The sequence below is a fragment of the Neolamprologus brichardi genome, chromosome 7, assembly GCF_056152115.1.
Source record: "Neolamprologus brichardi isolate AB-2024 chromosome 7, ASM5615211v1, whole genome shotgun sequence".
Classification (NCBI taxonomy): domain Eukaryota; kingdom Metazoa; phylum Chordata; class Actinopteri; order Cichliformes; family Cichlidae; genus Neolamprologus; species Neolamprologus brichardi.
The window spans coordinates 17,083,092-17,106,085 of record NC_142110.1 but is presented as its reverse complement, the minus strand read 5'-3'; the positions used below and the strand labels follow the sequence as shown (position 1 = coordinate 17,106,085).

The 22,994-nt window shown below is 43.4% G+C and overlaps 2 protein-coding genes across 3 annotated transcripts in view; one reads left to right on the top strand and one right to left on the bottom strand.

The window, feature by feature from the left end:
- LOC102785064 (cyclin-dependent kinase 17-like) overlaps window positions 1-11,802 on the top strand; it is a 35,307-nt gene extending 23,505 nt beyond the window's left edge. For both annotated transcript variants that reach the window (XM_035915121.2, XM_006782575.3), the window contains exons 5-17: window positions 782-907; window positions 3,977-4,033; window positions 4,197-4,311; window positions 6,489-6,583; window positions 6,770-6,832; window positions 7,583-7,706; window positions 7,849-7,969; window positions 8,392-8,489; window positions 8,630-8,735; window positions 9,196-9,238; window positions 9,440-9,530; window positions 9,701-9,778; window positions 10,500-11,802. In XM_035915121.2, coding sequence (XP_035771014.1) covers window positions 782-907; window positions 3,977-4,033; window positions 4,197-4,311; window positions 6,489-6,583; window positions 6,770-6,832; window positions 7,583-7,706; window positions 7,849-7,969; window positions 8,392-8,489; window positions 8,630-8,735; window positions 9,196-9,238; window positions 9,440-9,530; window positions 9,701-9,778; window positions 10,500-10,537 — 1,155 coding nt within the window. In that variant the 3' untranslated portion in view covers window positions 10,538-11,802. The remainder of the gene's footprint in view (window positions 1-781; window positions 908-3,976; window positions 4,034-4,196; window positions 4,312-6,488; window positions 6,584-6,769; window positions 6,833-7,582; window positions 7,707-7,848; window positions 7,970-8,391; window positions 8,490-8,629; window positions 8,736-9,195; window positions 9,239-9,439; window positions 9,531-9,700; window positions 9,779-10,499) is intronic.
- A 54-nt stretch (window positions 11,803-11,856) lies between these two features.
- On the bottom strand, window positions 11,857-19,591 carry LOC102785349 (ETS domain-containing protein Elk-3-like). Its single transcript, XM_006782576.3, has 5 exons — window positions 19,259-19,591; window positions 16,144-16,352; window positions 15,045-15,827; window positions 13,403-13,525; window positions 11,857-12,633 (listed from the first exon to the last, which is right to left on the bottom strand). Exons 2-5 carry the CDS (start codon window positions 16,348-16,350, stop codon window positions 12,535-12,537), a joined length of 1,212 nt encoding a protein of 403 aa, XP_006782639.1. The 5' UTR covers window positions 16,351-16,352; window positions 19,259-19,591; the 3' UTR covers window positions 11,857-12,534.
- Between the last annotated feature and the right edge of the window lie 3,403 nt (window positions 19,592-22,994).

Below are 22,994 nucleotides of genomic sequence, written 5' to 3'. Positions count from 1 at the left end.
CAACTTGCTCCAAGTTTTAATGAAGACTACACTTCCTGGAAGCTGATCACATGGCTAAATGCATTTGCTGTTAACAACCACAGACCAGAAAGCTGACTCACAGTCACCGTTTAACGCAAAGGCTGAAAGTCACTGATCCTTCCAGAAGTCGGTCAATTTCAGTTTACGGGTTGAGCTTGTCTCTGAACTTGTGTTGAAATTTGAAAAAGGTTGAGGTTGCGTTTTGCTTTTTTGTGCGTGTTGGCTAAGATGGAGGGAGGAAGCAGTGGGGTGTCCGGTGTTACCTCAGAGGGGGTGGAAGTAGATTTACAGAGAGAAACGTGGGATTAATAGTAATCTAACAAACAGAGGAAATGCATGATGGGAAGAATCCAGGAGTTAGATTTTAACTGTTTGATTTTATTATGTGTGTTTGAGTGATTTTTATATAAAGAATCATTAGAATCATGCTTTGTGTGCTTGTTTTCCTTTTTTAAAAAGACTTACCCTGAGCTCTTAAGGGCTCCACATACGGCCTTTACCATGAACACAAGTCTAAAACTGTAACTGTGTGGCTACACACGCACGTACCACACTGGCTTCTCTGTTAACCGGTGAGGCCTAAAGTACACCCACAGATTCTGCTTGTTTACTTTGGGTTTCTGCCATTTTGTTTCCAATCAGAGGTATTTATTCAGAGATTATGTTGTTTGCCAAGGTTTGTTTGTTTATTCATTCAGGTTGATATACCAACTTTTTTTTTTAACTTTTTTTTTAATTGAGTTTTCTTGTTTTTGTGTAGGACTTGAACAAACGTTTGTCCCTGCCAGCTGACATCCGGATACCTGACGGTTACCTGGAGAAGTTTCAAATGAGCAGCCCACCCTTCGACCAGCCGCTGAGCCGACGCTCTCGTAGAGCATCACTGGTGAGAAGAACAAGAGGGATTAGAGGGGAAGAAGTAAGAGAGAAGGCGCTGAAAAGACATGGGAGACAATTACAAGTTGTCAGAGAGGAAACAAGTGCAGAGTGATACTGTAAACAGGAAGTCGGCCTATTGCACATGTCCTTCACCTTGAAGCTGGATTTGCAAGGGTCACATCATTGGCTAATATACTCTCCTAATTTTGGAATTTGGTTGAGAAAAATTACGACAAAGTAGTTAAAAGTAAAATGTGCATTTAGTTCATTTATTTAGTCATTGAAGTCATTGCAAGCCCAGGAATCTGGGCCAAGATGGAAACACAGAGAAATTCCCTGTGTGGCTCACTGGAAGGCAGGTTTATTCTTGCTGTAGTCGTCCTTGTGTGTGGTGCAAGCCAGAAGTGATGGCACAACTACTGGCTTGTTGTGCATCTCCCAAGTTTTGTAACCTGTCAGGCACATCGTGGGCGGTGAGGTTGGGCTGGAGGCACAAATCCGTGAGCGGGTCAGTCCCTGTGAGCTTTTCGAAGCCACATCAATGCAGTGCATTTCCATATGGCACAGAGAGCAACCGCTGCTGGAAATGATTACATGCTCTGCAGAATCCATCATTTAGGCGAACAGGAGAAGGTGAGACAAGCACACTTGAAGTGTGAGTATACACTCACCAACCACTTTATTGGGTACATCTGTCTAGTACAGGGTTTGGCCCTCTTTTGCCTTCAGAAATACCTTAATTGTTTGTGGCACTGATTAAACAAGGTGCTGGAAACATTCCTCAGAGGCATTGGTCCATATTGACATGATAGCATTACATCATGATAGCATGTCTGCAGATTTGTCAGCTACATCCATGATACGAATCTCCCTTTTCCATTACATTAAGGTGATCTATTAGATATCCAGTGACTGTGACACAAACTGAACTTTTGACGTAAGGTAGAATCGATCCATGCTTCAATGTTTTTGCACCAAATTGTGACACCACCATCCAAACGTCAGAGCAACAGTTAAGACTCTTTAGACCAGGCAAGGTTTTTACAACTTTTCTTGGCCATTTAATGAAAATTGTAGTCTCGGTTTTCTGTTCTTAGCTGACAGGAGTGGACCTGGTGCGGTCTTCTGCTGCTGCAGCCGGCCTGCTTCAAGGTTCCACTTGTTGTGCGCTTCTTCGTACCTCGGTTGTAATAACCTGAGTAACTGTTGCTTTCCTACCAGCTCAAAGCAGTCTGGCCATTTTCCTCTGACCTCTGGCATCAATATGGCCTTTCCTCCCAGAAAACTGCTGCTTACTGAATATTTTCTCTCTTTCAGGCTGTTCTCTGTAAGCCCAGAGATGGTTGTGCAGGAAAATCCCAGCTGGCATTTTTCAGCTTTCAGTTTCTGAAATGCCCAGACCAACCCATCTGGCACCAACAACCACATTCAGAGTCATTTAAATCACCTTTATTTCCCCTTTTGATGCTTAGTTTGATCTTGAACAAGTCCTATACATGTCTACATGCACTGAATTGCTGATATGTGATTGGCTTAATAGATAACATTCAGTTGACCATGTGTACCTAACAAAAGCAGCTGATGACTGCATATCTGTTGTATAGCGAGTGCATCAACCATAACCACAGCTTTAGTGGCCATGCTTCCACAGTGACCACACTAGCTCATGACCCCTCGAGGATGGGTCTTGAATAAGTGATCTGTTCATGTCACCCGAATAACCATGACACCATAAACTCAATAAATAATTAATTTCCCCAAAAGTATTCATTAATTAATGTTGTTAGTGTTAGCAGTGTGTCAGTTTTGTAAGTACAACATTCTGTGTCACAGATCGTTAAAGATCTCCTTATTGATTTTTACATTATTTGGAGTTTTTAGTAGTAAATTCTAAAAGGCAGAGCCATATTTGCTTCAGGGCTCATCATATAGCATTTTGCAGATAAAACTGTAATAACATTAAAAACTAAATTCTTTCTTTTGGCAAAAGCTACAGTGAACAAAAACACAAACCAAAAACTTCTAATAACTCCAGACTATTCTTATTTAAGCCTCGGCGCTCTGTGTGGGTTTTAAAGCGAGGAGTGCTAATTTGAGAATCAGGGGTGGACCAGAATGAGAGAAATGGAAGCAGAGCAAGAGTCAGGAAGTGGCTGCACATGGATAAAGATAGCTCTGAGGGTAATGTTTTATTTAAATGCAGCAAGAAACAGAAGTGAGAGCGTCAGAGTTCACACCTTATCCTCAGCCGATCAGAGCTCATCCTCTCAGCACTCATTTTTGTCACGAGCCTGAACGATTGTCCTGTGCATCTGTCAAAAGCAGAACAGAGGAGTAAGTAACACTCGGCCTCGCCCAGGCCCAAGTTTATTTGCATACACACCCCTTTGCAGAGTTTTTTCAAAAGCACTGACTGGATTTGCTCAGATGATTGGCTGTCAGACCTCTCAGCTTTTCTGGCGCTGGTCTTTATCCAGTGCACAGGTCTGTTTAAGCCTTGTGGAGATGCTGGCTTGCAGCAGTGACAGTTATAGCTCAGTTATTAAGTAGTTTGTGTGTGTTCTGGTTATAACTGAATAGTTGTGAAGCGTTTAGTGATTTATTATGCGTGGAAGTAATGACTGTTTCAGTTATTATTTATCGTGGAGAATATTGGGTCAATTGATCAACCAATCCTTGGTATATTTAAATGATGAGAGTAGTAAAATTTGATGTAATATGACACAACTGTATGGGATTTCTTTATAGCCTCAAATATTTTACTTAGCACACATGAGAAACAGAGAAAAATCCAAATATTAGAGAAACTGAAATTAGCTATTTTTTATTATATATTTAGCTCAAAAATATAAATGAAAACATGTTTGTTCGACTCGCCCATAGACACGTTGTAAAAAGCCATCGGGTCTTTGTCACAAGCAATTAGTCGGGATGCTGGTTTGGTTGTGTGACCCCCACGCCCCACTCTGTGATGCTGCAAGGCCATCACGAGGATTTGTCCTGGTGTGTGTAAGCCTGTCGCTGCTAATAAAGACACTACCCTCATTAATGCTGTTTGTCCTTTTCTTCCCTCCAGTCAGAAATTGGATTTGGGAAGCTGGAGACCTACATCAAACTGGACAAACTAGGGGAGGTATGTGGCACAGTTTACCTTGAAAGCCTTTCTTTATCACCCCAGGTGCAAACGTTCTCATAGTGTGTGATTAAAGTGCACACAGGCACAGTTGTGGAGTTTACTTTTAACCTGAAACACTGAAACCCCCCCCCCCCCCCCCCCTTCTTTTCCTGCTGTATAGGGCACGTATGCTACTGTGTACAAGGGGCGGAGTAAGCTGACAGACAACCTCGTGGCGCTGAAAGAGATCAGACTGGAGCACGAAGAAGGAGCACCGTGCACGGCTATCCGAGAAGGTACAAAAGATTTTAGCCACAGAATGCTATTTGGTCACCAAGCAGTCAAATATAAGTGCTTTTTTTACTTATATAAGCTGATTTGTTCTACGTTTTATGAACAGTGACGTTTGAACATCTGCAGCAAGATGGAGTGCAAAAAACAACTTAGTTAACTGAAATAGAAAAGCAGATTTTTAGAATAAATGTAAAAACAAAAAAGTAAGTAAAGTAAGATATTACGCTCCTAGAAAACAACCTCAAATACAAACATACAGGTCGTGCCTGTAGGTGGTCAGGTTTGTAAATATGTCCCAGCACGAGCAGACACTGGTAGATTTGGAATTTTGTGGAATTTTTACACGAGCAGTCTTGTGTCTGCACATAACAGACAACTTAGCAAGGACCGATTTTAGATCGTATCTTTATCCACTTAGTTACACTTAGATATTAGCTAAAGATTACACAGTTTAACATGCTTGAAATTATATTTTTGCACCAACAAGGTGATTCCCAAAGAGCTATTAGCCTAAAACTCTTTATGTGGTGTGCAGTGTGATTAAAACAAATTTGAGGAAACTGCACAAGTGATTGACAAACGAAGTGATAGACCTAAAAAAAAAAATGTGTCTACAACAGATGAACTCAATTTTGAAGTCATATCCTTAAGAAATGAAATAGAATAGAATAATCCTTTAATTGTCCCACAAGGGGAAATTTGGTTGTAACAGCAGCCAAAAAGACAAATATACAAACAAACAGTACACAGGACACGGAACAGAAACATACACAATTTTTCTTACATATTTACATTAAGGACAATGGTTACTATAAACAGAGAGTACTGTACAGTTATTAAATTAAATAAAAATAATTACAGGTAAGAGGCAAACCAGGTTGTAGTGCGAACTGGTTAATTAACTAACTTATTGCAGTTACAGCAAATAGGAAAAAAGTCCAGCAAAGACCTGTCACATGACCTGAGAGATGCATCTGGCCCTGCTTGTTGTTTGCTGAAGCCTCATCAGACGTGGTCTCAGTGGAGGGAGAGCTATCAAGAAGCTATTTGTCAAGAAGAAGAATAGTGAGAAAATGCTGTGGCATGCCACATTACACAAGAAGTGAACTGAAAATCACTGACTTACACGTCTTATGAAGTGATGAAACCAAATTTGACATTTTTGGTTCAAGTCGTTGTCAGTATGTACGGAGAAGGTCAGGAGTGTCTGCATCCATCTGTAAAACACACTGGAGACGCTGCCATGAATCAGGCTGCGTTTCAGAAAGAGATTTTGGAGATCTTGTCAAAATTGGTGAAATTACGAATGCAAATAAAGTCAGATTTTGATCGTGCAGTGTTTGTTTCTGCCAGTGCAGTAAAAGCATACCTGGACAGAAAATCACACAACGTGACACTTAGTCACAGACTGACCTCGGCTTTATTCAAGCATTGACAAAGAATTGAATACAAGGCAGCCAACATCCAAAGAAGAGCTTTGAATGTCTTTCAAAAAGAACGTTTCTTGAAGATTACTTACAATTCTACAAACTTTCTTTATGCCTTATATGCTTTATTTCCATTCATGCTTTCAATAAATCGTTGCACCTATTTCCCAGTTTCCTACCAAATATGAAGAAATGAGCCGTGGCTTAAGAGTTTTGCAAAGCACTGTATTTCAGTGTCATCTTCTGGCAGCTTGAGTAAATTCAGTTTGCGCTCACTGACGGTGCTTTGTTTTTTTAGATGGATAAATGTATTTATTCAAGTGCACTTCATCACCAGGTTTAGCACGTTTCACAAAAAAACGTTGAGTTTGTCGTCTGTGAGAGTCGCTCGATTTATGTGGATCCTTCACTGGGGTTGAACTGGAGGCGTTTTCTTCTTTTATTTTGCAAGTTTTATGCGACCTTATATGGAGAGCGGTGTTGGCAGCACGCTCTTGTTTTGAGACTTTGTTGATTAATTTGAGCCAGATAAGCTTTCTTTGTAAATCTCAGACATTTTTGTAAGATTGAAGGATTTATAAATAAACCTCTCTTGGCTTAATCAGCGTGAACACAGAGGCATCAGAGCAAGAAGTAAAGCAAATGTTGGTTAATGTTACTTTGAGAGAATAGAAAATAAGCTGAGTGTAATCACACCCTCGCTGTAACAGCTGTCTTCTTCTTCTTCTTTTTTTCTGCGTGTGTGTTCTTAGTGTCTCTACTGAAGGACCTGAAGCACGGCAACATCGTGACGCTGCACGACATCGTCCACACAGACAAGTCGCTCACACTGGTGTTTGAATACCTGGTGAGACCAGCAAAACCTCTGCAACCTCCCTCCTGCATGACTCACGATGTTCTCTGCAGGGATGCTTAGATTAAAATATTTGACGTTATTATTATTCATGACTCTGTGCGGAGTATGAAGGCTTACCAACTGTTGCAGTTTGTGTGCCTGTAGCGTCCCCGCTCTAACGCCCTTCCTCTCTTCTAGGACAAAGACCTTAAGCAGTACATGGATGACTGTGGGAACATCCTGAGCATGCAGAATGTCAAGGTGAGACTCCGCAGGCTGCCTGCTGCCCTGAGCACCTTCATCACCTGTCAAGAGTTTGTAGCTGCTGGTGTGGGTGCAAGAAGCATTGTCAGTGTGCCCCCTGGTGGAGAAGTGTAGACCCAAGGGGATAAGTAAAATGGGCTGCTGCAACCTTCACAAAAATCTTTTTGTTTTCTTTAAACATCTCTGTTTTTAGTGTATTTAATTAAAGAATTTCATTCATGGTTCTGCATCTGCAATATATTACTTTTGCTGATCACCACTGTTTTTTTTAACTCTTTATTTTAGAGTTTTTAGTTCATGGACAGAAAAAAACAACAACCCCAACTAAGCATACATATATATTTGGGTCCATATAATTTTACTTGATGTATTATGAATTCTCGCACTTTTAAGTAAAGCGAGCTTAGGCTAAAGGTCACCTGTTCCATCACATAGATATATCACTGATGGTGCAGATCCATCGTTTGAGGCTTGGTGATTCTGGTTTATGTCAATTTTTTTCTAACAGTAATTTCAGTTACCAGTCGTTTTTTTTGTTAACCACATCCTCATTAAGTAGACAGAAATACAAGACCTCAGTACTGTTGGTGATCTCGAATCAGAGCGTAGTATTTTGGCACATGACCAAAATGTGTGCGAGCGATTGGCCTCCAACTTACCACACGCAGCAAGGCTCGATCGCCACTATTTTATAATAACTTTATCAACACGATCATATGTACTGATCGAGAAAATCTCTTCCCTTAGATTTTCCTCTTCCAGATCCTGCGAGGCTTGGCCTACTGTCACAGGCGGAAAGTTCTCCACAGAGACCTGAAGCCCCAAAATCTGCTCATCAATGACAGAGGAGAACTAAAACTGGCTGACTTTGGTAAAAAATCAATACATTACATTAAAATGTTTCTACAGAGCTATTGTTTTTTAAACCGATGAATATTTGGAGTATTCTAAACAGCTTCCTTTGTATGAATTTCATGACATTTTTCCAATATGTCCATATTTCTGCTCCACAGGCCTGGCGAGGGCGAAGTCTGTGCCCACTAAAACGTACTCTAACGAGGTGGTAACGCTTTGGTATCGGCCCCCCGACGTGCTGCTCGGCTCCTCCGAGTACTCCACACAGATCGACATGTGGTGAGTGGGCCTCGCTCGACGGGGGGGGGTTGCAACTATTAGGAAACGCTAACGATGCTCGTGGTTATTCTCTTATTTCCGTATGGCTGCACAGCGACGGCGCAGGCCGATGTGATCCTCTCAGATTGGTTTTCTGTCGTGAAATTGCCACTTCAGTGATTTGTGGAACGGGCACAGGTGTCTGGAGCTCATTTTGTTTAGTTTGCGCCCTTATGAGCGGGCGGGTGTAAAGAGAATTTGCTGCTGATGGACACAGCCTCGCTGTTAAGAGAATGCAGCTGTAAATGGTTTCCCTGATCTTCAATTGAGAGAAACGTCAGGGTTGGTTTAGAGATGGAACACCTGTTGAGTCAGGCTGCTGTTTAAGCTTCAGTCAGACGCATCTTTGTGACCTTTCCCACCTGTTTGTGTCATTCTGTCAGGGGTGTGGGCTGTATATTCTATGAGATGGCTGCAGGCAGGCCGCTGTTCCCGGGCTCCACAGTGGAGGATGAGCTGCACCTCATCTTCAGGCTGCTAGGTGAGTGCTGCCCTCTGCTGACAGAGGAGCGTTCAGACTTTTAACCAGAGCCTTTAATCGCATTAACCCTGGCATGTAGCCCCCGTCCCCCATCCAGCTGACGCGGGCTCTAACAAGGTCTATTAAATGTCCCTCCACAGGCACTCCTACAGAAGACAGCTGGCCTGGAATATCCTCCATTGATGAGTTCAAGTCCTACAAGTTCCACAAGTACAAGGCACAGTCCCTCATTAATCATGCCCCCAGGTAAGCCTGATACTTTTTCTCTCATTTTATCTTAATAACTTTACTTCTACACCAGATGCAACATGTCCCAGCTTAGGCTGTGTTGCTGCTGGTTGTTTCAGGTATTTATGGAGCAGTTATATAAACCTTACCGTTGCCCCTCCATTCACCTCTCTTGCCTGGTTGTCTGATGACTGGAGGTGGAAAAGTGTTTCTTGTGAGACACAAATATAAGAGGAGAGCTTGTAAGCAGAGCTGTTTTAGCTTTTAGTTAGACATGAGTGTTGGAGGTTTGTGTAGTTAGGAGCGTGTGCTCTTTATCATTTCCTGTAAGGAAATCCTGTGGAATAGTTGACTCTGTTTGACTTCCTTAACACTCGCCTTTATCCATGAGTCAGCCCACCTTTACTGACCCCCCCCATCCCTCCTGTTCTTTTTTCCACCTCCAAACTCTTGTCCCACCCCTCCCCCACACGCACAGGTTGGACAATGATGGAATCGACCTGCTGATGTCATTCCTAAAAGTAAGTCTTGCCATATCTGCCAGGAATTAAAGAGACGCCAAAAACATGTGACACATTTCGCAGCTATGTCAGGACTGTGTATTTGGAAAGAAGCGCACGAAGGCGTGCCAACACATTCGCATGCGATCGCACGCTGCTGAGCCAGTTCTTTTGTTGTTCTTTAATGGCTGAAACTTTTTCTTTTGTTGCCCTAAATTTCAGTATGAATCGAAGAAGAGGATCTCTGCTGATGAAGCAATGAGGCAGCCATACTTCAGGAGCCTGGGGCCACGTGTGCACACGCTGCCAGAGAGTGAGTAATGAAACGGTGATGCAGTAATGCAGACTTGGCACGATCCGCTCAGTACAACTTGAAGGGTATTGCAGTGTACAGAGAGGATCACTTACAGCCTTGTAACAGAAACACTGTTCACCCGGCACATCTTCTTCTTCTGTTGCACTGACTGACTGTGTCTTTGGCAGCCGTATCCATATTCACACTGAAGGAGGTGCAGCTGCAGAGAGATCCCGGCTATCGGAACTCATCATACCCCGAATCAGGTGAGGAATAAAGAATCGAGAAGAGGGGAAGTGGGAAGCACAGAAACTGAGTGAGCGAAAAGAGACAAGTGCAAGCGTAGGGTTTTGTAGCCCGGCCCACTCAATTGGCCGAATAGACACAGCTCATGGAGGAAGTTGAGATACTTTAACATAATTGCCACAATCTGCATAAACAAAATACACCTTGTCACTCATTATGAGGATTAACTATATTAAACCGCCACAGTGCCACATGTATAATTAAACATGTGCTTGTAAATTTTGTTACATTCTACTTCCTGAAATTTCATGCTGTCCTTCAAAGACTGATGCTCACATGTAAATTAAAAAAACCCCACTGCATTTGTAAAATTTGTACACTGTAAACAACTAGTGCAAAGATCTGTGAAGGATCATGAAATGTGAACAAATACAGGCTAACAAAGGCTCAAGCTGTAGCCCACATTACACTTCCTGTTTATGACCGCAGAGCACCTGAAACCTGGTGATTTATACGACCAAATGTATGTATACCATTGTTTATTCCTGCGTGGGCAAACCCACCGAACAGGTTAAATAGCAGTCACTGTGATAAGTAAGTTACTTTTTAACCTTGTTATTTGGATGTCGTTTACTCCAATTTGTTTATCAAATAGCCCGGAATAGTTGGGAAATGCAGATTTCTGTCATTTAAAATAGCTGAATCGATATTTAAAGACTTTATTTTTCTGTTTCCCATCAGGCAATGGAAAAAGCAGAAGACAAAGCATGCTGTTTTAAAATCTCTGGACTGGATACAGTTATTTGGGAACGATATACTGGCTGTACAGTCTTGTCGCTGGATCCGAACTCGGAGATGAGAGTTGGCGTGGAACGTCGTAGACACCTTCAGTCCCCCTCCAGAATTTTTTTTTTTTTTTTGCGAGGTGGGGGGGCTATCCACGGTCTGACCCCGTCCCAAGTTTAGTCTGAAACTGGCTCCAGAGAGACATTTGTACACTGTACATCTATATTTATTGACAAGTGAATTTGCTGCTAAATCCAACTACTGTCTAGAATTCTAACAGGCTCAGTCACTTTAATGAGAACATGCAATGTGTATAGATTTTTAATTTTCTTTCTTTTTTTTTTGAAGTGGGTGATATTTTTTTTTTAGTGTCCTTTTTTTTTTTTATTGGTCGTTGTTTCCATTTTCATACATTAAAACTCCACCTCGAAGCTCCTGGACGACGTGTGGGTGTGTGAGGCACACAGACGGAGGTAGGTTTCTGTAGCAGCTCAAAGGGGTTTCATATTCTTGTCTCTGTTGCCATGGTGCTGTACTCAGCTGCACAAATCACATGTGACCATTTACTCTGAAGGTTTTTTCGAGGCCAGCTTTGATATAATAACGATCATTTTATCCCAGCCGGAGATTAATGTGAGATTTCTTTTTTGTTGTTGTTGTTGACATTATGTTTTTGCACACAAAACTTGGCAGATCTGTGCATTTAAAACAAACAACTTGCTGGCATATCATTCCAGGGATGCTCCGGTCTCTGCCGTGACCAATGAACAAATGCAGTAGAGAGAGAAGGGAAAGAGCAACACAGATTGTCAACTAGGGCATTACAGGAATAGTTACACCTACGAAATACACTGATCACCCTCTTGTCCTCGTTCTTTCTCCACTCTTACAAAGAGGAGCTGCAAAAATGAGCTCCCACTGTTGGAATCTGCAGTGCCCTTTTTGTGCATTGCCCATGGTTTACCTGTCTGCCATTCCCATCTCCCTCATCTGTAAAAGTAGATCTTTTTTTTTCTCCTCTGTCACTGTGGTGCATGCCTGCTCTTTTCTGTGAGGAAGCACACAGCAGCCACCGAACCCCTAATTCAGGAAGCGTTAGCTATAGTCCTGCCCTTATTTAACAGTGTTACAAGACATGTTTTGTATGATATTCTTTATTTGTGAATAATTTTTGTTGGTGTGGGATTTCATTGCAGATGCCCTCCCATATTTCAGTTTTTTTTTCCAGAGTAAAGAAAAATTAAATCTGAAGGTTTAAAACCAAAAGTGTTTGTTTTGTTTGTTTCAGCTGCTCTACAAAGTTTCAACTCTGTTTAAGCATTCAATGCTTTGTTTATTGAAAATTACATTCTTCACAATACAAAAACAATATACAGAATACATTGTATTACCAAGTCCAGTATAAAAAAACCAAAAAAAAAAAAACAAGAACGTAAGTGTTACAAGGTTTTCATTCATTTGAAATCTCGTCTTCATTAAAAGATTTTGAAATAAAGTGAAAACAAAAACAGGACAACAAGGCACAGCCGGTACTATCTGAGAAGCATAGTGCATACGTTACATACAATACCACGTTAAGTGAAACGATCAGTTTCACATTGTTAACATTTAAGGAAAACAAGTAGACTTGTTTCTTTTTTCTAAAGATTAAAAGAACCAGGCTCTGCGCAGGCTGAGCGGCTGGTTAGCCTTTCGCAGCTGCGCTTCTGTCCGTCGCAGACAGGCTAGTGTAGAAACGTGCTGTTCTTTATCATAAAGAGACCAGATGTCTCTGAGACATCGTGGTGTATGGCTTTTACCAAGTGCTTTCAACCACTCAGAATCTGAAGCAAGTCAAGTGCAGAAAAAAAGGTGAGGTCACAACTGTCTCTGCTTTTCTGAGACAAAATCTGACATCATGAATAAGAGATTGCTGCTGCTGATGATTATTATGATGAGAAACTTTCAACAAGAGAACGATGAATTTGCGGCATTTTCCACAGATCCTGGATCAGGATTTGTGAGTGGTGGGAGACAGGAGCAGGGAGGAGGGTGTTCCTTCCAGGTTTGGCAGGGGGACAGGCATGTGTCCGTTGATTAGGCTGGGGAACTGCGGAGGAAGAGAAAGGGACAGAGTTAGTGGGGAGGGGATGGAGTCTCTATGAAAACCGCTTTCCGGTAAGGAACTGTTGCATTGTCACTGCTCTGGTTTCCTGTTTTGTTTTTTGTTTTTTTAATTCATTGTGCCGCTTCCTCCTTGTCTCTCTCCCCTCCAACTCTACAACAGAAGTCGTCTTATTTACGCACAATGAATCCGGTATAATGTGTGTGTGTGTGTGTTTCATAAATGAGGAGCAGCTCTCAAACCAGTCCACCCTGTTCAGACTGGCTCCCCTGGGCTCAAACAGGAAGTATTCACAGGATTTCCTCTCCCTCTCACAAGCTCTGAAACAGGACACCTCTGCAGGACCTGCTTACTGAGTCTCAACTAGTTTCACAACCCTTTGTGACTGCTGCTTTGCAAATAACACTCACACACACACACAAAAAAACAGTTTTCTTGCTTCCTGTTAGGTAAATACTTGCATAACATTTGGGCAGCATTAGAAATCATTTAATAAAAAGTTTGGTTCACCTAGCTCACATAATCGCCCTCTCTAAAAGCTTTTCCTGCCCTGGTCTTCTGCTCTCTTTTCTTTTATCAACCGCTGGAAACAATGAGGCTTTTGCAGAAGCACTAATTTGGCCCCAGCAGCCTCTCCAACTTCCTCCTCTGCTTAAAGCGCTACCAGTAAATAATCCTTTGAGTACACCCTCCATTCTCATCTCCTGCTATTTTTGTCCCTCTGTCTTCCGCTACACCTGTATGTGTTTCTTACCTGAAAGAGGGAGCTGTGGCCCTGCAGCCGGGCGGGGCTGAGCGGAGCGACTGGGCTCAGGCTGCTCCAGAAGTGGATGCCTGACAACAGCGGACTGTGAGCCAGCAGCAAACCCGAGGGAGTCTGACGGGTGGGGGGAAAACACACAGGGAGGGAGGCTTTATATAAATGAGAGAAACTAGTGGGGACAAAATTAAAAACAAAACTCACAACCAGCGGATTGAAAATGTTGCTCTGAGGGTTTTGCTAATGCACAACATGCTGAAAACGGTGAACGGACATGTATCAGCGTTTGGAAAAACAAACTGACGAAGCAGGAAGGAAGTCTGTGGTTTCTACTCCCGAATACAGGGGTGATGTGAGGAGGAGGGGAGGGGGGCTGTTGTTGATTTGGGGGGGGGGGGGGGGGGGGGGCAGTGGTCGTCAAGCACTTGGAACTAGAGAGAAAACATATGAAATCAATTTCTCCCTCCCTCCCTCCTCCCCTAGTCTTCTCCCTCCCTCCTCCCCTACTTTCCCCTGTGTCACCTCAGAGAAGTGAGCCAGTGTTGCGAGGGGACCCAGCCCTGCTGCTTGAGTATTAAAGGAATTATTGGAGCATATGGCATCGCTTAGGGCCTCTTCCCCTCCTCTCGCAGGTTGGACTCACCGAAGATTTGCGTAAATTGCTCGCTCTCCTCTGATCTCATCGTACGCAGCCCTTGTCAGCGAGCGGTGTGAGCGTAGCTCCGAAGTCTTCCTCGACGCGTGGACGAAACCCTCTCTGATGTGGCGCTCGTTTTTTCTCTCTCTTTGTAACAATTCCAGTACAAACACGCGATTAACTAAATTAGATGATGAAACTCAAGTTGGTGCTTGTGCCGGAGCCGTGGGCCATTATGATCTTTTGGTATAATCCCAAAATGTTACAGCTCGATGAATTTGGCTTTAAACTTGTGGCGGAAAATAAAATTTGAAAAAAACCAAAACAAAACAAAAAACAATGGCTCCACCGGCAGACGAAAGCAAAACATTATTGCCACACAGAAATGCGGCACTTGGTCTACACATCACACAAATATTTTAATGATGTTTTAAACTGCGCAAAAACCTCTTTGTGACTTTTAACACCCGCTCTATCTGGTTTTTGAAGTCACGACTAAATATAGAAAGCGCTATAAGGGGCTTTGGGGACGCTGATGTCATACTCTGGTGTTCAATCATCAGCCACAGTACCGCTCAGGGGGGACGGCACTGATGGCATCACGGGCAGAAATATCGTCTTTCTGAGACTGATTATTATCAGGCTCTGTATCGTTCAGCTGTGGTCTGGCAGGGAGTGAGATTACTGGGTTTGTGTTAAATCACAAAGAGGGGAAAAAAGGGAGCGACTGAGTGCTCGTGAGAAGAGAAAGTTGTAGCAAGATGAAGAGTGCAATCCTAGGTGTGAGTGAAGTGTTAGATCTTAAATTTGGGATCAAATCGTATTTAATCCAATGTGATGGCAAAATGCTGGAAAGCACCTTGACACTCAATGAATGAGTCACTAGTCCTCAAAGTGCTCACATAATCACAGTTGAGACTCAACATATGACTCATGTCTAGAAATGAGGGAGGAACTAGTGTCATTGTAGCATCTGTAGAGTTCTGCTGCTCAGCTCACCTGTGCAGTGAAGAAGGCCGGAGTGAGTGACCCAGATGGCAGCGCCGGGCTGTTGAGTGCGATGGAGCCGATGTCGCTCCCTGCCAGCAGCAGGGGCGGCGCTGAAATCTCCAGAGCTTTAGGCTTTTTGCTTTTTGGGGGGAGTCCATCTCCGTGGTTAGCGCTACTGTTAAGAGAACTGCTTCTGCCACCGCCGCTGCTGCTCCTCTTTTCAGGAGGCTGCAGGGCTCGCCCTCTGTGCCCGGAGGACAGATTGAGGGGTTGAGCGCTTTGGTCAGAGTCCTCCTGCTCCTCCTCCTCAGCAGCGGGGCTCCGGCCGCGCTGAGTGTGAGGAGAGGACGGGGAGGGGGAATGAGAGGCGAGTTTAGATGGCCCCGGTGAGACATAGCACTCGGGCTTGGCTGAGGGAGGAGAGCTCCTCTCGTTGGCATTGGTGCCGAAGCGGATGACGGAGCGCTGCTCCTCCTGACGCTCCTGCAGGGCACGGAGGAGTTCGGGCTGCTTCTGCAGGGAGCTGATGCTGAATGACGAGTAGAGACCCGAGTGGAGGTAGTCATTCCGACACTGCTGTGCCCCCAAGGCTGCCAGGGTCCTCCTCTGGGCCTCCTCCTCAGCTTCCTCCTCCTCCTCCTCCACTTCCAGCTCCTGGGCCTCTTGTTCTTGAAGGGGAAGCCTTCCCGAAGCCAGGCCCATCTCCACCGCCTGCGGGTCCATCTTAAGGATCTCAGGGAAGGACACAAACTTATAAACAAACTTCTGGCCAATCACCTTCTTGATGATGTTCTGCAAAACATGCAAACACAATTCACCGCGATAAGATCATTATGAAAAACAAACCAGGTACACACATAGAATATCAGAGGAGTTGTTTGGGGACACACTAAAGTAGTGCTTCGTTACATCACAGTCAGATCTGTGTGTGCGCTTTACAAGAAAGAGGAAGCAGAAGTGTCTATCAGGGGATTTTGTGAGTTTAAAGGGAAGAACAGAGAATGTGTCGTGGCGTCACACTCCTCTCCCGGCTAACCTATCACAGCAGCTGCGGTCACACGATTAGCTGCGCTATTATGGAGAGGCAACTAGAATCACTTTAATTAACCTTGTCGTAGTAGTAGCGCAGGGCTCTGCTCAGCTTGTCGTAGTTCATGTTGGTCTTGTTCTTGCGCAGCCCCCACAGCTTGGCCACTTCCTCCGACTTGAGGAGCTTGAACTCGCCGTCTGTGGACGTCCAGCATATCAAGTGCTTGTGACTCTGATCGAGCAGCAGCTGCAGCAAGAACTGCCACAGAGTGATGGCACTGTCCATTCCTGCAGCGAGACGCACAAATGATTAGGTCAGCGTGTGGAGAGTAGCACCAAACATGCTAACAGAAGCGAGCCGTCACTGAAAAAGCACCCAAATTACTGGCGTGTGTAACACCTGCCTGGTGCCACAGTGACAGAATAAGCAAACAAATTAAACCTTTGGAGGGAAACAAGGCAAGTCCCTCTTTACACTTTGCTTTAGTCCCATTTATAACTTGTTTATAACAAAACAACCCAACATTTCATCTAAATATAATCCCTTTATCCCCCCCCCGCCCCTTCTCAGTTCTGCCTTGCCACTGTGTTTTATTGCACACAGACTAAATTAAGTTACTGGCTAAAGAGGGGCCGATCTGTTTGAGCTCCAACATGTGGTGCAAGAAAGAGCAGACCGCCAATGAATAGAACAGTGTGTGTCAAGAGTGTAGTGTAATGTAACAGCAGCAGGAGCCACAGGAGAGAAAAAAATAAGGGGGGGGGGGGGGGGGGGGCTAACAACAGCTCAAGCCAGAAATATGCTGCGGTTCAACCTGGCCCTCTCTCCAGAGGAAGTACGACGGGCCCGGGGTGGGTTATTCCTTTAATAGAGGAATGTGCAGCCTCGGAGCTCCTGTCTGCCTGCCTGCTAGGAGCTCATATGCTAGTAACGGCAGTGGGGGTTTCTGTCCCCACAGCTCTGACGAGAGCGGAGCTCGAATGACTGCTTGATTTCAAAATACAAAAATTAAATCACATGACTACTAAGAAACTGACAATAAAGCAGATGATGTGTTAAGTCATAGTTCAAGTAACAAAGGCCAGAATTTTACTGTAAGGTGATGCGCTGCTATTCTCGGTAGTTGTGTCACTCTGAATAGTGCGTTTATCTGATAATATGGTGAGGAGAAACCTTAGGAGAAACTGGTGGCCATTTAAAAGATTTTTTTTAATGTGATTGATGATGAATGATTTTCAGTACGTTAGTTTTAATCTCACTCATGTTTATATCTCTACTCTTGTTTACATGATTTGGATATATATTTTTTTTTGTTGGTTCTTTGTGATGTCATGAAGGTCTAACTATTAAATCAGAACTTTCACCCAGCTCAAGTTCAAATCTTTTGTTTGTGCGGAGAAGCCAAGAAAGAAGAAGAAAGTTAAAGTTAAAAAAAAACACAAGGAGGTTAAATGGCTTGTTTTAGGTGGAGAATGAACAGAGGAGTCCAATATTCAACAAATAACTGTAAATGATGTAAAGCTTCTTTTTTGGAAATGATTACAGCAGACCTTTGACATAATAAAGTCTGAATACTGATGGAAAGGACTGTGCTCTCATTTCATTATCGTTTCCACAGTCTGTCTTTTTATCCTGTCTTCCTCCCATTGCCCCCCGACCAGTCACAGGAGATGGCTGTCCTTACCTGAGCCTGGTTGTGTCGGAGGTTTGTTCCTGCTAAAAGGGAGTTTTTCCTCCCCACTGTCACCAAGTGTTTGTTCAAGTGGGGTGGTTTGTTTGTTGGGGGTTTCGCTCTGTACTTTACAATATAAAGCATCTTGAGATGACTGCTGTTGTGATTTGGTGCTATATGAATGAAATTGAAATGACAAGCCATTAAAGAAAACTGAGATTATGGAGAAGCTTTTCAACCGCTGCTTATCTTTGTCCAGAAAGGACGGGCAGAGAGAGAGAGAGGGCTGAACTAATTTCCGACACAAGCCATCCCCTGAGTTTTCTATCTGCCATGTGAAACTACAAACCTGTCAAAGTCAGGACTTCCTCCTATTCTACTTCCAAGGACAAATGGCGAGGAGAGGGGATCCCACAGCAGGGGAGTGCTTCCCTGATCCTGCCACACTTCCCACAAAATTCCCAGAGGGATAAGGGTCAAAAGAGCACATCATTGTCCACTTTTTCACAGCTCCACCCGTTAACCCACTCTACACCCAGCCTTCAATTCGACTTTAGAAAGTAAAGCTTTCCGCTTGCAGACAGATCTGCAATTTAGGACAGTGTGACTTTGAAAATTCCGCTTTGCGAGATGCTCTAAGCATGCTGCTGCAGGTCAGACCTCAGTAGTAGCTTCATAGAGTATAACCTATTAAATATAGTACAACTAGCCCACTACAGGAAAAAACAGAGAGTTAAACCTAGCAAAACAGAAATTAAAAAGCCCACATCTCAGCTCTGCAGCGAGGCAACTAGTCACTGTGAGAACCGCAAATGAAATAGTGCTAAGAGTCTTTCTAAGAATATCTGGGGAATATTGTGGTGGTTTTGGTCGGGGCACGACGAGCCCTGTTGCGGGATGCTCGGCCCGAGAAGTCTCGCGTGTGCACAAAGCCATCCAGTGTGTTGGCTGAACGGAAACTCCTAATGAGATTAGATGGTGTATGCAGACATTACTTAGCCATGACTAAATCTGCTCTCTTCCTGTTCACTGGCGGTGGAAAATTCAACAGGGGGACCCGCAAGAAAAAAAAGCATCTGAAAACAGGTTTTAATGACTCTGTGGCTATTTTTCTGTTGTTGTTTTTTTTCCACTGCTTTTTCATTTGCCTCTCCCTTTTCTTTTTCTTTGCTCAGTTGCAAAGTTACACTCACTTTTACGCACGGAGGTCTGAATCACTACACTGCCCCACTGACTCATTTTCAAGATGTTGCTCGCACCGGAAGACGGTACGTTTCTGTCTGACCCCAAATTTGTGCCGTTCGTGTGTAGAAACTTAGAAACCAGCTCGACCTTAAGACTTTAAGCTGAAACAGAAAACAAAAAACCAAACGTGTTTACAGCCAAGACAATTAACTGAAACGCAATTACGGCCGCTCGCCCCACTCGGCATGCGTTATTTCTCTCTCACACACACACAAGCCACCAATCAGGCAACAAAGCGCCGTTCACGGAAAGACGCCCGCTTATTTTTGACCTTACCTGCGATCTCCGGCTCGGTCTGGTCCCTCCGAAAAAGTTTACGGCGACGCTTGTGTGATTCCTTGTTTTTCCATGCTTACTTCTGGTCTACAGGAGTTGTGCTGGACTGAAATAGGATCCTGTGCTTTTTCTTTTTCTGAGCAGGAAGTTGGAGCAGGCAGACACAGAGCCGGCTGACTTCCTCTCCCCTACGATTCCCCAGGCAGTTTGCCGTCTGTGTAAACACACTTTTCCTCCCCTCCTCTTTCTCCACTGCTTGCCCGCTGACGGTCAGCAGTAGGCCTATACTGTGTCGGCACACATGGTGATGCAGATACTCCTACATCTCGTAAACTGACATCATCGGTCTGCAGACTACTGTGATGCGTTCAGGCACGCCTCGTTAGCAGGCCAGAAGTCCTCCCCCAATCAATACTGCTGAATATGTCTTGCTGATACACCACACTTTCTTTTTACGTCACATCATTTGGAACTCATACATTTTAGACATATTTCTGGTTATTTGATTTCAGAAACCGATAGAAAAGGCAAAATTAGAACCTGTGCAACAAAAAGGAAATGAACCAGGAATGCATATGTGTATATTTTGGAAGATGCATGGGACATGAGCCTCCTAATTTTAAGAAGAGACTACTGAGTGACACGCATTATAACATTATTCAGCGAGGCGACAATGTCTCAGACAGTGATGAGTGTTTTATCTTCCGTAATAGGTCTTTTTTTAACTTCTAAAATGTGAATTATGTGTTCACCGGACTTCTTAAGGCAAACACAATTAACCATCCATGACCTCAAACACTCAACCTGGGGCTTAGAAGGAGGCTGGAGTCTATCCCAGCTGTCAGAGGACGAGAGGCACCGCACACACACTCACATCCGCACCTACTGCCAGTTTAGAATGACCAGTTCCTGGAGCACTTGGAGAGCACAAAGAAAAGGCATCCTGCATGTTTGTACTAGGAAACTTTGTGCTTTGAGCCATCTGCAAACACAATTATCCTCACCACAAATAAATATAGCATTGTGATCTCAGTCAGCATTAGCGTGTCTCTGCTGATGCAGTGCACAATGAGGCGGACGATGAAGGACCCAGAAGGAGGCGGAGGAGGTCTGACAGTGAGACAGGTTTTCTGTCTAAAAACCAAGCAAGTTGTGAAACACTGTTTTGGGGGTTTATTTGTGTTTGACAAATTTAAATACAGTTAAATAACTTTATCACTGAAATGTACTTGTGATGCTTTTACATTTCACATAGCCTCATATCAGTCTGAACTGCTTAAACTCCTTAGAGTGTGGGAAAGTGTGATTTTTGTTAAGGCCAAACATTATCTTAAAACGATGAGGTTGTTTAACCTGAGAGTGGAGTGTCGCATGTCTACTCTGCTGACTGACCTCGGCCTTTGGCGCACTATGTCTCCAGCCACAGACATAAAACACAATTAGGCAGAATGGTGTTGTCCATCTCAACCACTGGATTCAAGATGGTGTAGCAACATGGCAGTTTACAAGCCGGTCCCTGCTCCTGTGGATTTTAATGGATTAATTTCTTAGTTTAAGAGATCCCTTTGTTGGAAGATGCAATTACCCACTAATCAGTGTATACCTACAGCTACGATATTATTTTTCCTATTAAATTTTTAAAAAAAAGACTGTCCTTTGTACCTTTAAACCAATTACACTGCACTGATTAAATTTGACTGTGCAATAAATGTTTGTTGGTAATAATGTTTTCCTAAAAGCCTGGATGGTTGTTTATTTGTGTTTGCTTTGTGATGAAAGACAGAAAACAAATCTGACTGATGTACTGATGTGGCTCCTGTAATCATTTTTAAGTACTTTTACAGGGCTCCTGAGGTTTATCATTGCATGTAGTTGATCCTTGCAAACTTATAGTAACTTTTGGAGCTACTGGATATTGATGATGTTGCATCAGTTTGAAATTAAATACATTAAGTTAAAATGATTTTGACCTCTCGACATATTGAGCTGCTGCCACTTGAAGCTTGGCCTTGTAGATAAGTGGCCTTTTTGACTCCCATAGAAAAAGGAGAAAAAATTGTTGGTCTAATAACTGTTGAAAAAGTAAAGCAGAGGTTACAGCCTGCATTAGAGTGTCAGTTTTTGCAAGAACTGAATCCAATTACATTAAATTGTGAGGTTTTGTTGTAATGTGAAAGAACTTGTGAAGATATAGCCAACATTTTATTCAGTAGCTGATTAGCTGTCTGGCTGCTATGGCACTGAACACCTCTTTTAATATCTAACAAGTGAAGGCAGCAGGGTCCAAAGGTTCTGCTTTAATTCCTTTAATCTGTGACTGCACTCTAAGAACTGAGCATGTCATAAAATGAAGCAGCTAAAAACTTGATCTCATTGTTAAACCATCACTGATTGCACTATTACACTTTAAGTTTTAAAAAAAAGTCTACCTCTTCATTATGGGGCGCCGTTTGTGAAGTGAAACATGCTGAAATTAACAGCAACATTTGTTCGAGTCATTTTTACAACATTTAGTAAAATATTTGCAACTTTTCATATTTAAAACACAATTTTAAATGTTAAATCTAAATGTTAAATATTAAATCTAAATATTAATTTTAAATCTAAATGTTAAATGTTAAATCTAAATATTATATTTAAATCTACATGTTAAATTTAAATGTTAAATCTAAATGTTACAGGAAACTGAATATTTAGCTAACATGCAAATTTAATGTACGGCTCAACGGAAATACCAAAAATAAAAGCTTTACGAAAACCTCCGGTGCAAAAGTGTGCCGGTAGTGGTCAGATTGTGTCTGCTCTTCCCTGATGGTCACTTCTCACTGCCATGAGCTGCTTCACTTCTTGTCTACCAGCACGTCCAGCGATTTGGCTGGACATGTGCTGCAGCGATTGTGAAGTGGAGCATGAGAAGTGGTGAGAAGTGACCATCAGGGGAGAGCAGACACAATCTGACCACTACCGGCACACTTTTGCACCGGAGTATTTCTGTGAAGGTTCTCAGTCATCCAGGTCATGGTAGTCTAAGGAGCTTGGAAAGAAAAGCATCTGGACTTCTTTGAGTTGCTTGAAGACGTTTCACCTCTCATCCGAGAAGCTTCTTCAGTTCTAAGGGTCAAATGGTGGAGAGTCCCAGATTTAAACCCAGTGGGAGTTTCCCCCCAAAGAGGGACAAAGGACCCCCTGATGATCCTCTACCTAATCACATGAGCCAAGGTGTGAAAGCGGGTGTGGGTCACAATCAGCCAGGGTTTCGGGTGAGCTCATTGTGAAACCTGGCCCCACCCTATCATGTGATTTCTTGAAGTCAGATGGCCCAGGATGTGAGTGGGCGTTTGGGAAGGGATCTCAAAACTGGATTATAGATGGCAGACAGCTGGTGTCGTAAACCACCGCCTCTGTTCAGAGATGGTCGCTCACAGTGGATGTAAATGGCTTCTTTCACTCCTCTTTCAAACCATCTGTCCTCTCTGTCCAAAATGTGAACGTTGGCATCCTCGAAAGAGTGTCCTTTATCCTTTAGATGCAGATGGACAGCTGAGTCTTGTCCTGTGGAGGTGGCTCTTCTATGTTGTGCCATGCACTTGTGAAGTGGCTGTTTGGTCTCTCCGATGTAGAGGTCTGGGCATTCCTCGCTGCACTGTACAGCATACACCACATTGTTAAGTTTGTGTTTTGGAGTTTTGTCTTTCGGGTGAACCAGTTTCTGTCTGAGTGTGTTGCTGGGTCTGAA

Bases quoted from the DNA above. Each gene is read 5' to 3' on its own strand.
- LOC102785349 (XM_006782576.3), bottom strand. From the start codon at position 16,350: ATGGACAGTGCCATCACTCTGTGGCAGTTCTTGCTGCAGCTGCTGCTC. The intron at 15,828-16,143 runs GTTAATTAAAGT...CATGTTTTGCAG, and splicing joins TGCGCTACTACTACGACAAG to AACATCATCAAGAAGGTGAT. The intron at 13,526-15,044 runs GTGAGCTGAGCA...CCCACCCGTCAG, and splicing joins CGGCCTTCTTCACTGCACAG to ACTCCCTCGGGTTTGCTGCT.